This window comes from Stegostoma tigrinum, chromosome 25, assembly GCF_030684315.1.
Source record: "Stegostoma tigrinum isolate sSteTig4 chromosome 25, sSteTig4.hap1, whole genome shotgun sequence".
NCBI lineage: Eukaryota > Metazoa > Chordata > Chondrichthyes > Orectolobiformes > Stegostomatidae > Stegostoma > Stegostoma tigrinum.
The window spans coordinates 50363523-50376225 of NC_081378.1; the positions used below are offsets into that span (position 1 = coordinate 50363523).

Genomic DNA, 12703 nt, shown 5'->3' on the forward strand with positions numbered 1-12703 from the left:
TCCCAATCTATCCAACCTTCCCTTATAACTCAAATCTTCCAGTCTCAGTTACATCCTTGTAAATATTTTTTACACCCTTTCCAGTTTAATAACATCCTTCCTGTAACAGGGTGACCAGAATTGTACACAGTACTCCAAATATGGCCTTACCAATGTCTTGTACAACTGTAACATGACATCCCAACTCCTGTGTTCAGTACTCTGACCAATGAAAGCAAGCATGCTAAATGCCTTCTTAACCACCCATCTATCTGTGATGCCACTTTCAAGGAACTATGTACCTGCACCCCTAGGTATCTCTGTTCAACAACACTCCACAGGGCCACACCATTAATTGTGCAAATTCTGCACTGGTTTCACTTGTGAAAATGCAACACCTCACAGCTTCTGTTATAGGGATTTTCTCTGTCTGTAACATTACTGGCATGACTCCATTCAAGGGACTCTCAGCACATATATTCTGTTAAAAAAAGGACAAACTCTTCCATCACAAAGAACTGCCTCCAGGTTTTCCTTTCTACTTGATTCTTCCTGCACTGTTTCCAGTTCCTAACGTAACACTTTAACGTCAATCACGCCACTACCATAACAAATGAAAACAATTGTATCCTAGTTTCCTGTTGAGAGATATCAGCACACTGCAGACATCCTGATGTGAGAAACTAAAGATAGTTGTAAAGGGCTGCATTAATAAAAACTACCTTAATAAGGATCAAGAAAATTTATCAGGCCATTGACATAAGGGATTGTTCAGAGGCAACTTGAACTAATTTTTTAAAATAGTACCCCAAGGAGTTGAGGTTAGAGTCAAGTTGTTGCGCAACTGATTCATTTTGCCATCAGCTATTATAACATGCGTACAATGTTAGGCATAAGTTTAAAGCAAAAATAACAAGGCACCAACTCCATTCAGTGTTTTCAAAACAAAGAATTTGAAAAATTCCTTCAGCCAAGCTATGGAGGGAACAATGAAGTGTAACAATGGACAAATTGTACACAATCACTCATTTTAACCTCATAATAGTTATTATTTTTGTTTTTAGCAGGAGTATTTTCATTGTCTGAACATACGTTGCTTCCCTTCATTGTTAAGGAGTTTGAAAGACACAGGATGATGAGAATGCCTACCCCTTCAGCTGAGGGAAAAGATGACAGAAATAAACTCAATACCCTTAATAAACTCGGAGAAAGCAAGGACTGCAGATGCTGTAGTCAGAGACAATATAGTGTGGAGCTGGAGGAACACAGCAGGCCAGGCAGCATCAGGGGAGCAGGAAAGTTCACATTTTCTTAAGAAGGGTCCTGGCCCGAAACATCAACTTTCCTGCTCTTCTGATGCTGCCTTGCCTGCTGTGTTCCTCCAGCTCCACAATGTACAGGCCATTAATAAACAGTGTGTTTGGGAGTTTCATTAGTGCTATAACTGTTTTGCTGTGAAGTAATAGTAGACTTGTAATTATTGTTCCTATTATCATGTTATATTAAGTAAGAACTTTGCAGGAGCCATGAATTCCAGCAACTTTCCTTGCAGTATCCGGATTATGTTTATTAATAGTCATCTCCTGCTGACAAGATAGGATGACTAAATTAGCAACTCTAGTTTCCCCAAGCACATGGTTTAGCCACCAGCTCTGCTGTAGACCCTAGTACTTCAACATTTCCTCCTCTCATAACCATCACAACCTCTTCATACAGTATCAAAGTAAACATAGGTATTATAGGCTTCTGTTCTCATTACTTCAATGAGATTTGTGTATGAAGATTACAATGGAATTACTGGAGGTGAAAAATCCATAAATGAAAGGAATGTCAGGCATGGTTCTCATAATGGGTAGGTCCAGTGTCAACAGGTGCTAAGAATTCTTGTGTGCAGGAGGATGAGCAAAGTATTAGCTTTAGTACTGCTGGGTTTAAAAAAAACACATGCTTCGAAATATTATGAACACTACCACTGCACCACAAAACCCTCCAGTTGGAGGATCTTGATGGCAGAAGTAAGGAAGACAAATCATGTCAATGGTGGCTGAGATAGAAGCATTCTTCCCTGTGAGAAAAAAATTGAGGCTTGAGCATGGTCTAAATTGACACTCCAGAGCAACATTGACGAAACTCAGGAATAGGAGTGGGCCATTCAGCCCATTTAGCTTATCCCACCATTCCAGATCACAGCTGATCAACTTCTCAATGTTGTAACACGGACTATCTCCATACCCCTTAAATGTCACTAGTCTTCAGACAATTATTGGCTTATGTCTTGAACATATACAATAATTGAGCTTCCACATCCTTCTGGGTAGAGAATTACAAAGATTCACCTCCCTTGAAATGAAGAAATTCCTTCTCGTGAGTTGGGCTTTTTGCCCATTATCTTGAGACTACTTCTCATGGTCCTACAGTCAAAAACCAGGGGAAGCACCTACATCGACACTGTTGTGACTTCAAAAAAGCTTCAAAGATTCAACAAGATTGCCTCTCATTCTTTGAAACACTAAAGAACACCGATCCAGTTTCCTCAATCTGCCCTAATAAGACAATCCTGCCATCCCAGGGATTAGTGGTGAATCTCCATTGAATTCCCCATCTGACAAGTATTTCCTTACTTACTTAAGGAGACCAAAACAGTGCACAATATTTCAATCTGAGGGAAGACGTACATGATAACTTGCAATTGGATGCAGATGAGATGGTCAGGGTTCTAAATGAGTATTCTTTTCGTCTTCCTTCACTAGAGGAAAAAGCTTGCGCAGACTGAAGAAACTGAAGTAACTGAAGAAACATTAGATGAATGAAGTGTGATGAGAAGGGAAGTACCAGAGGAACTGATTTTTGTAAATGTTGGTCAATTATCAAGGCCAGTTGAATTGTATCTGAAGCTGTTAAAGGAAAGAAGGCAGAGAGGAAGTAGCAGATGCTCTGAGCATCATGTTCCAATTTGCATTAGATACAGGTGAGGTACTTCAGGATGAAGGGCTGTAAACATTCAAAAACAGGGCAAGGAATTGGCCACATGATTATATATCAGTCTTCAGTGGTAGACAAATTACTGGGATCAATATTCAGAGGTAGGATTAACTGTCACTTGGAGATTGACAGATTGCTCAGGGATAATCAGTATTTTTTTTACGGGAAGGACATACCTTAGCAGCTTAATTTATTTTTTTCAGGAAGTGAAAAAAGCATTGAGAAGGGATGTTGTCTAAATCAGTTTTAGCAAGGGTTCTGACAAAATTCCATTTAGTAGACTATTAAGAGAAATTGAAGGCTATGGGATATTTTTCTTTATTTATTCATGAGATTCAGGTATTGCTGGCTGGGCCAGCATTTACATCCGTTCCCAATTTCTGCTTGAACTGATGGCTTGCTAGGGCTATTTCAGAGGACAGTTAAGAATCAACTACATTGCTATGGGTCTGGAGTCACATCTGACCAGGCTAGGTGAGGGTGACAGATTTCTTTCCCTAAAAGGCATGAGAGAATCAGATGGATCACAACAATTAACAATGGTTACATGGAAAGATCACTTTGATGAGATTGTACTACTGGCCCTCTAGTAGTAAGAGGGAAATTGAGAAACAAATAAGTAGGGAAATCTCAAATATATGTAAACATAATAAGGTTGTAATAATGAGAGATTTTAATTTTCCAAACACTGACTAGAGCTACCAGAGTGTGAAAGGTTTGGATGCTGAAGAATTTGTCAAATGTGTTTGAGAAAATATGCTTTATCAATACATGGATGCGCCTATTGGAGAAGGAGCAAAACCAGACCTTCTTTTGGGCAATAAGGCAGAGCAGATGACTGAAGTAAAAGTGGGGGAACACTTTGGGTGTAGTGATCATAATTCTATTAGTTTCAAATGGAAAAGGATAAGCCTTCCATGAAAGTTAAAATTTTTAATTGGAGTAAGGCAAATTTTAATGGTACAAGACAAAAACATTTAAAAGTTGATTGGAGCAAACTGCTCGCAGATAAAAGGATGTCGACACATGGGAGGTGTGCAAGAGTGTGATGACGAGAGTAACAGGAACAAAATGCTTCTGAAGAGAGTGAAGGGTAAAGCTGGAAAGATTAAGGAGCAATGGATGAATAAAGGTATTGAGGTTCTAGTTCAAGAATAAAAGTGAATCTTATTTCAGATAGAGACAACTTGATACAATCGAATCTCTTAATCAATATAAAGAGTGTAGGGGCATTCTTAAGAGAGAAATCAGGAAGACGAAGAGGGGATATGAGATAACATTGGAAGATAGGGTTAAGGATAATCTAAAGAGATTCTGCAAATGCATTAAGAGCAAGAGGGTAGTTAGAGAGAGAATAGTGCCTCTTTATAGGTCAAAGAGGCTGTCCTTCTGTTGAACCCCAGGAGATGGGAAAGATACTAATATGTCATGTCAGTTTTTACTGTGGAGAAAGGAATGGAGTCTAGATAATGCAGAGAAATAAACTGTGATGTTTTAAAAAGAGTTCACATTACAGAAGGGAGAGTTTGGGAGGTCTTAGAGAATATAAAGTTAAATAAATCTCCAACACCTGATCTATGGTATCCCAAAACATTGTGGGAAGTAAGGGAGGAAATTACGAGATTCCTTGCACAAATATTTCCATCAGCTATAACTACAGGTGAGGTGCCTGATGACGAGAAGTGGCTAATGTTGTACCTAAATTTAATAAAAGCTTTAAGGAGAAATCAGGGAATTATAAACCTGAGAGTCTGTTTTCGGTTATGGGCAAATTGTTGGAAGCGATTATAAAAATTAGGCTATATAGACATTTAGAGAGGCAAAAACTGATTAGGGATTAGTCAGCATGGTTTTTTTAAGGCAAATGGTGTCTCACAAACATGATTGAGTTTTCTAAGGCAGTCACTAAAAAGATTGATGTAGGCGTTCTTATTTGGATTTCAGTAAAGTCTTTGACAAGGTTCCGCATGGTAGACTAATTAGTAAAGTTAGGTCACATGGGCTTCAGGGTGAGCTTGCCAATTGGATACATAATTGGCTTAACAGCAGGAGACAGAGAATAATGATGGAGAGTTGTTTTTCAGACTGGAGGACTATGGCCAGCGGTATTCCACAGGGATTGGTTCTGGGTCCTCTTCTGTTTGTCATTTATATAAACGATTTGAATGAGAATATAGAAAGCATGGTTACTAAGTTAGCGGACGACACCAAAATTGGTGTCATAGAAACCTCCTTCATTTTCACTAAGATTACAGAGGGATCTTGATCAAATGAATCAATGGGGTGAAAAATGGCAGAAGAAGGAGTTCAATCTGGATAAACTTCAGGGATTACATTTTGGTACAACAAACGACAATAGGGCTTATACAATTAATAGAAGAGCCTTGGGTACTGTTGTAGAACAGAGGGTCCAAGGGGTGCAGGTACATATTACTCTGCAGTTTGCATCACATATAGACAGAGCAGTTAAAAAGGTGTTTGGCATGCTTGCCTTATTGCTCAGTAGATGAGTATTGGAGTTGGGAAATCATGTTGAGGTTGTACAGAGCCTTCTGGAGTGCTGTGTGCTATAGGTGGAGATTTACAAGAATGTTGCCAATGCTTAGATTGGATACTTAGAGTTGCTTTCTTTAGAAGAGAGGAGGCTGAAAGGTGACTTAATTGAGGTGTACAAAATTATGTGTGACTTGAATATAGTGGACAGCGAAGACCTGCTGCCCTAGGCGAGGGGTTATTTACTGGAGGCATAGATTTAAGGTGAGTAGTAGAAAAATCAGATAAGAAATCAGGAAAATCCTTTTTTTTCCCAGAAGGTGGTGGACTTGTGGTTTGATGATTGAGTCAGAAACTGTCAGTTCATTCAAAAGTAGCCCGGATCTGCATCTGATGTGCTGTATCCTGCAAGGATATGGACGAAGTGTTAAGAGAAAATAGACTATTTGGCTGGTTTGTTCAGCAGGTGCAGGGATGATTGATTGAAGTGGCCTCTTTCTGTCCTGTAACTTTTCTGTAGTTCACCAAGACTCTAAACAATTGAAGCAAGACTTCTTCACTTCTCTTCTCAAATCTTCTTGAAATGGAACCTACCATCCACCTTTCTAATTGTTTGCTGAACCTGCATGTATTCAGTGATTCACTCACAAGGATACTCAGGACACTCTGGACACCTACCCTATCCAGCCTCTCAACATTTATGGAATTTCATGCCTTTGATTTTTTTCCTACCAAAGTGGATTAACTTCAGTCTTATTCACATTACAGTCCATCTACTTCAGTTTCAGCTCATTCACAAGGCCCTTCCAAGACCTCTTCAGGCCTCCACACAACTTACATATTCGCCTAGTTTGGTGTCATTCACAAATTTAAAAGTATTATAATTGGTCTCCAAATCTAGAGCATTTATTTAGATCATGAACAGTTGTGGACCATGTGCTGCCACTCTCTGTACCTGACTGATAAGTGCCTGTCATCCTGACAATAATTTGTTTATTCTTACTCTCTTTGTGTCTACTAACCAATTCTCCAGCCATACTAGTAAATTTCCTCCAATCACATGCAGTAATTTTATTTGCCAACCTGCTGTGTGGAATCTTATCAAAAGCCTTCTGAAAATCTAAATAAATCACATTCTTTGGTTTTCGTTTGTCTATGCTACAAGTAGTATCCATAAAAAAACTTGATTAAGTCTGTCAAAGATGATTTCCATTTCATAAATTCATGCTGACCAATTCTGCCATTCTTTTTCAAATGCTTAGTTTTGACATCATTTATAATAGATTGTAATATTTTGCCTCATTGCACAATACCTGGTCTAGTCCCAGTTCAGTCCAATCCATGTTATGTCGCATGATCCCAGTCTCTAATGACTAACAGATCACACATTCATTTCTTTTTGCACACCGGGTTATCTATTTCATTCCAAATGCTGAGTTCATTCAGATATATAGCATTCAGTTTTATCCTTTTACTCACTTCATAAATTCCAGTCTTAAGTGTTGGTTGACTCTTGGATTCGTACTCTTAATCATTTACTGTCAAGTCTATTTATCATTTCCCTTATTAATAACTTTCTCTTTAGCCTTGACTCTATTCTTTGATTTATCACATCTTCTCAAATTTGATCCTTGTCTCCTGTTTCTCTAGTTATGCGATAAAAACAGAAATTGCTGGCAAAAGTCAGCAGGTCTGGCAGCATCTGTGGGGCGAAAGAAGAATTAATGTTTTGAGTCTGGTGACTCTTTATCGCAGCTCCCTAATATTGCTCCAAGCTCCTCATACTGACTACACAGAATTTCCTCCTCTGATAACTATGGATCTCCCCATCCCAGTTCCTTTCCAGCCTGAGATGTGCTGAAACCTGGTACTGAGTAGCCAACAGTCATCTGATCTCACACTCTTTGCTGCAGAGGAGAGAGCTAATCCTCTCATTACTATCGCTACATTTCTTCTTACTGCCCATTCTTGAGAGGTTTTCTGTACCCTCACTCGCATTCAGACAAGTTGAAAGAAGCTCAAACTTGTGGGACAACTGTAAAGGCTGAGGTTCCTGCCCTCTACGTTCCTTAATTATCAACAGTCCCTTTTTTATAAGCAGATATTGCAACGTTGACGTTATATTAGCAATATTATATCTATTTAACTCAGTCCTGCTGATGAGCCATTACCTTGCTGAAAGAATGAAAGATCGTTCAACACTCTCTATGTTCAGTTCGTTTTGATAGGCTTCTTGAGATGGCTTACTGACCTATAGGATAAACAATATGTTTCATAAATTTAACAGGTCAACAGAAAGAATTCACCCTCATTTTGACTGGAAAGATATTATTAATTGAATTAAGATCACAGCAATATTCTATAGTTAACAATGAAATTGCTTCTAACTGCCTGCTAAATACTGGTTCAACCAGATAACAATCAACTGTATAGCAGACAATTGGTATGGTTTTTCCAAGACATTTGGTGTCAATTTCAAGCAATATCTGGTGTGCAAAGATTCTGAGCAGTGTCCACAGTTTATTTACTTTGTGTGGAACATTTTCCATGTAATGATAAAATTATGACACTTTAACAACTTAACTGAAGAAGAATGATGAGGAGAATCAAAAATCACTTACCTTCATACCTGCTAGAGAAAGCATATTGTTCATCTTAAATGTTCCAGACTGTACTGGCGTAGTGTAGAGTAACACGTCATTCAGCTGCAAAGGGAAACATAGCCTAAATGTGAATTCAAAACAATAATTCAGGATCAAAACTCATTATTTTCTTCATAATGGTTTAAAGTGAGTTCCTGTACCAAATGGTGCAACATGCAATAAAAGATCCTATGCCATACTATCTGTATGATGAGTTGTGAATTTCAACAATCGTAAGCATTGATTCAAGGTTAGACATATACACGTGACTTTTGTTTTATTCTTTCACAGGATGTGAGCACTCTTACTTGGCATGCATTTATTTTTCACTTTTAATTGCCCTCAAATGGATAGTCATGAGCTGCTTTCTTATAACACTTTAGCTGTTGTGGTGTAGATGCACCCATAGGGCTCTTAGAGAGGGAATTCCTACATTTTGACCCAGTAACAGTGACTGAATGATGACATAGTTCCCAGCCAGGATGGCATACAGTTGGAACGGAATTTGGACGTGGCAATGCTCCCAAGCATCTGTTGCCCGTCTTTCTAGGTAGTGCAGATTGCAGGTTTAGAAAGGGCTGATGAGGGACCCTGAATAAATTACTGCAGTGCATTTTACATTTGGTACATACTGCTGCTATTGCGTGTGAGTGGTGGGAGTAAGTAAATGCATAATATGATGGATGGGATGCCGATCAAGTACACTGCTTTGTCTGAATACTATCAGCCTTCTTTAGTCTTGTAGGAATTGCACTGATCCAGTCAAGGACAGAGTATTCCATTGCACCTTACAGGTAAATGGTAGTCATGGTTTGAAGAGTCAGGAGACGAGTTAGTCAGCACAGAATTCACAGCCTCTTGTCATCACAGTATTTCCATGGCTGGTTCAGTTCAGTCTCTGATTAACATCAATATCAACGACATCCTCCATTATGTTGCTGTTGATTGAGAGTAGACTTATGGAGTAGCAACTGGATAGCTGGATTGAGGTAAATTAAAATGACACTGTGGGCACAGCCTATCTAGTAGGTTTGGCACCTAACTCAAAAATGATATCAGACAACAGTTAAGACAATTTTAAGAAATCACCCAGGAATATGATACTCAGCTTTTAATTAACACCAATTTCTGTTTGTTTAAAACTTCCCAATATAGAGTGCACATTGTGATCTTAACGCAGAACGAGGCAAGGAAAGCATTCAAGGTCGGCCTGCATTTGAAAAAGCAATGTTCAAAATCGATGGCATGAAGCTGCATGGAGATTCCGCACAGTTTCCTTCACTGCATGGGAGAGACTGAAGAATCAGTGACCTTGTAAACAAGAAAACTGAAGTCCCAGAACGTCATGGGCTTTTAGCTGAAGTAAAGGAGTAGAAATTAAGAAAATACGATCACTTCAACGTTTAGGATGAAAGCTTGGTCTTGGTGACAACAGAAGATAAGTCATCAGCAAAGAAAGGCCATATCATGCAAAGCTGGATGGGTGGACATCAACAAAAGCTGGATGGGGGGGGGGGGGGAACAGAGGAATTACAATAGTCCTATCCCAATATTCCAATAGACTATGACTAATAATGCATAGAATAGTACAGGCTATCACAAACACAGTTCTACACTGGAAAATCCTGAAAGAAATGCCATAGCAGTATGCTGACACCACAAAAGACTGGGTCAGTGTCAGCTCTCTGCTGGAACTATCTAAATAATCCTATTTGTCGGCTCTTTTCAAGGAGCTTGTACACTTTATTCCCTGGAAGGTTTTAAGACCATCATTGTCCTAAACCCTTAAGAAATTAAATGACTTCATGCAAGAAAATTTATCTCACTGATAGGCATCTCTACTTAAAGAAATTAATGTGTTTCTGGGATTTCAACAGTATACTATGTTCAACAAAATTGCAAGTTATATAAAGCCCAAAATATGTAGGAAAAAAATGATCACAGCTTTTAAAAAGGTTAGATATACAGGGCTTAAACATAAAATTACCTACCAAAAAAAACATTCGGGGCTGCATAACCTTTCTAGAAAGCTTCATTAAAGTTCCTTCCTTCAAAAACACCTAGTCAAAGAGAAACAACATAATAATACCATTAGTTACTGAATTAAGCAGACATGAAAGATTTCCTCGGAAACAATGTACTGTGCAAGCCTAGACCATTCAAACTAGGCCTTCTGGTAAATCTCCTCTGTACTCTCTCTACTGCAATGACATCCTTTCCACAACGTGGTGACCAGAACTGCCAGCAGTACTCCAATTGTGGCCTAACCACTATCTTATAGTGGTCCAACCTAACTTTTCTGCTCTTACACGCTATTCCTCAGCAAATAAAGGCCACAATAAATCCCATGTCTCATGCACCTTCCTAATCACCTTATCTACCTGGGCTGCACCACCAGGAATCTATGGATATATACATCAGGATTTCTCTAACCTTCAGTACTTTCCATAGTCCTACCACCCCCTGGTTTAAATCCTAGACTTGTCAACCTTGTCCAAGTGTATTACCTCACACTTATCCAGGTTAAATTCCAGTCTGTTGATTTTCCTGCGGTTTATGGCTATCCTCCTCATCCTGTTTAGCCCCATGACAATTTTTGTTTCATCTGTAAACTTCTTGATCATATCTCTTACGCAATCATGCAGTACAGAGGAGGTCCTTCTGCTCATTGAGTCTGCGCCACTTACATTTAACTTGAAATCATGAGTGTACGGCAAGGGTCTTGCAGGACACCATTGAAAACAAAATTTCCAGTCACAGAACCATTTTTGTACCATCACTCTCTATTTCCTGTCTCTCAACTAATTTTGGATCCAACATTCCATTTCACCTTGGATCCCACAAGCTCCTACTCTGTTTTCAGTCTGCCATGAAGGATCTTAGCAAAATCTTTAATAAAAGTCCATGTTGACCATCAAATGCATTACTCTCAACAACACTCCAGTTTCTCATCTCAAAAATTTGCTCAAATTTGTCAAACAGAACCTTCCCTTACAGCCATGCTGATCATCCCCAAATAATCTGTCCCTCTCCAAATGCAGATATGTTTGGTCCTTGAGAATTCTTTCTAATAACTTTCCAACCACTGAGGATAGACTGACTAGCCTGAAATTTCTTGATCTATCCGTACCTCCCATTTTTAATAATGAGAGGATGTCAGCAGGCTTTCAGGTCCCCTGGCACCTCATCCTTGGACAGACAGGATTTGAGCATTGCTGCCAAAGCCTGATATCTCTTACCTTGCCTCCCTCAATAGCCTAGAATGCTTCTTTTCCAAGCTTGTAGGTTTATCCACTTATTATGGTTGCTAAATCCGCAAGTACCTCCTCTCGCTTTATGTTAATTACTTAATGTTATGTTAACTCTTGTAATATTTCACAGTTGTCTATCCTGCTGTCCAGCGAGTCCTTTTCCATTGTGAAGACTGACACAGTTTTCATCGAGGACTAGGTTTGCACCTAGATTGCCTCTGTGGTCCCTAATGGGCCCTACTCTTGCCCTAGTTATTCCCTTGTTCTTTACACAGTTTAAAAACACATTTAGATTTTTCATTATTCTACCTACCAATTCTTTCCCATGCACTCTCTTAGCTATTGTACAGCCCTTTTACACTCATTTAGGGTCTGTGCCAAATTCATCCATCTATATCTTAGTCCTAGCTGTAATCAGCAAGGGATTCAAGGGTAATGGGGAAAAAGCAGGCAAGTGCTGAATGTTAGTAGCTCATTGTATGGCGGAGGAGACTCAATGGGCTGCGTGGCTTACTTCTCCTTCTCCATCTTACAACTTATGTCTCTTGACACACATGGTTCTTTAATCTTGATCACACTTCTTGTCTTTGTGGAATGTGTCTGCCCTGTATTTTTTTTCTTTCAATGCCTGCCGTTGCTTTGGCACAGTTTTATCTCCAAAATACTTGATCCCAGTCCTCCTTGGCCAAACTGTATCTATCTTTATGAAATTAGCCTTCCCCAATTGAGAACTTATATTCCTCACCCACCGTTATCCTTTTCCATAACTATCCTAAATCTTAGTTATGGTTACTATCTCCAAAATGCTCCGCTACCCCTTCCACCTAATAGAGTTATATTGAGTTATATAGATACAACGCAGAAACAGATCCTTCATATCATCCATATCAACCAGATATCATAAATAAATCTAGTCCCAATTGGCCTAGCCAGCATTTAGCCTATAACCCTCTAAATCTTTCCTATTCATATACTCATCTATCTGGACTCACTTCCAAACATTAGGTCCAGATATATCTCTCCCTTGTTGAGCTTTCTATGTAATAAGAAAATTATCCCGGTTACAATTTAAGAATTTTGTACCCTTCCAACCTTGCATACTACAAGTTTCCTGTTAATACTTAGATGGTTAAAATACCCAACAGTGATTGCCTCCAGTTCTCTGAGAGTTGATAACGTATTTGATTGTCTATCTCTCACTGATTATTTGGGGGCCTACAGTGTGTATTGACAGTGTATTTGCCCCTTCTGTGTTGTTTGCTTCATATAGCTTAATTCGATGATCCTGCCAAGATATTCCTGAATCAATACTGTGACCCCTCTTCTATTTCTACTAAATATACTACAACCAACAAT

General features: G+C 39.0%; 1 protein-coding gene across 1 annotated transcript in view; it reads right to left on the minus strand.

Annotated features, from left to right (window-relative positions):
- fgd6 (FYVE, RhoGEF and PH domain containing 6) overlaps positions 1-12703 on the minus strand; it is a 123973-nt gene that overhangs the window by 35764 nt on the left and 75506 nt on the right. Inside the window, exons 12-14 of the mRNA XM_059654713.1 lie at positions 10088-10156; positions 8076-8159; positions 7626-7705 (exon numbers count right to left, since the gene is read on the minus strand). Of these exons, the coding sequence (XP_059510696.1) occupies positions 7626-7705; positions 8076-8159; positions 10088-10156 (233 nt within the window). The remainder of the gene's footprint in view (positions 1-7625; positions 7706-8075; positions 8160-10087; positions 10157-12703) is intronic.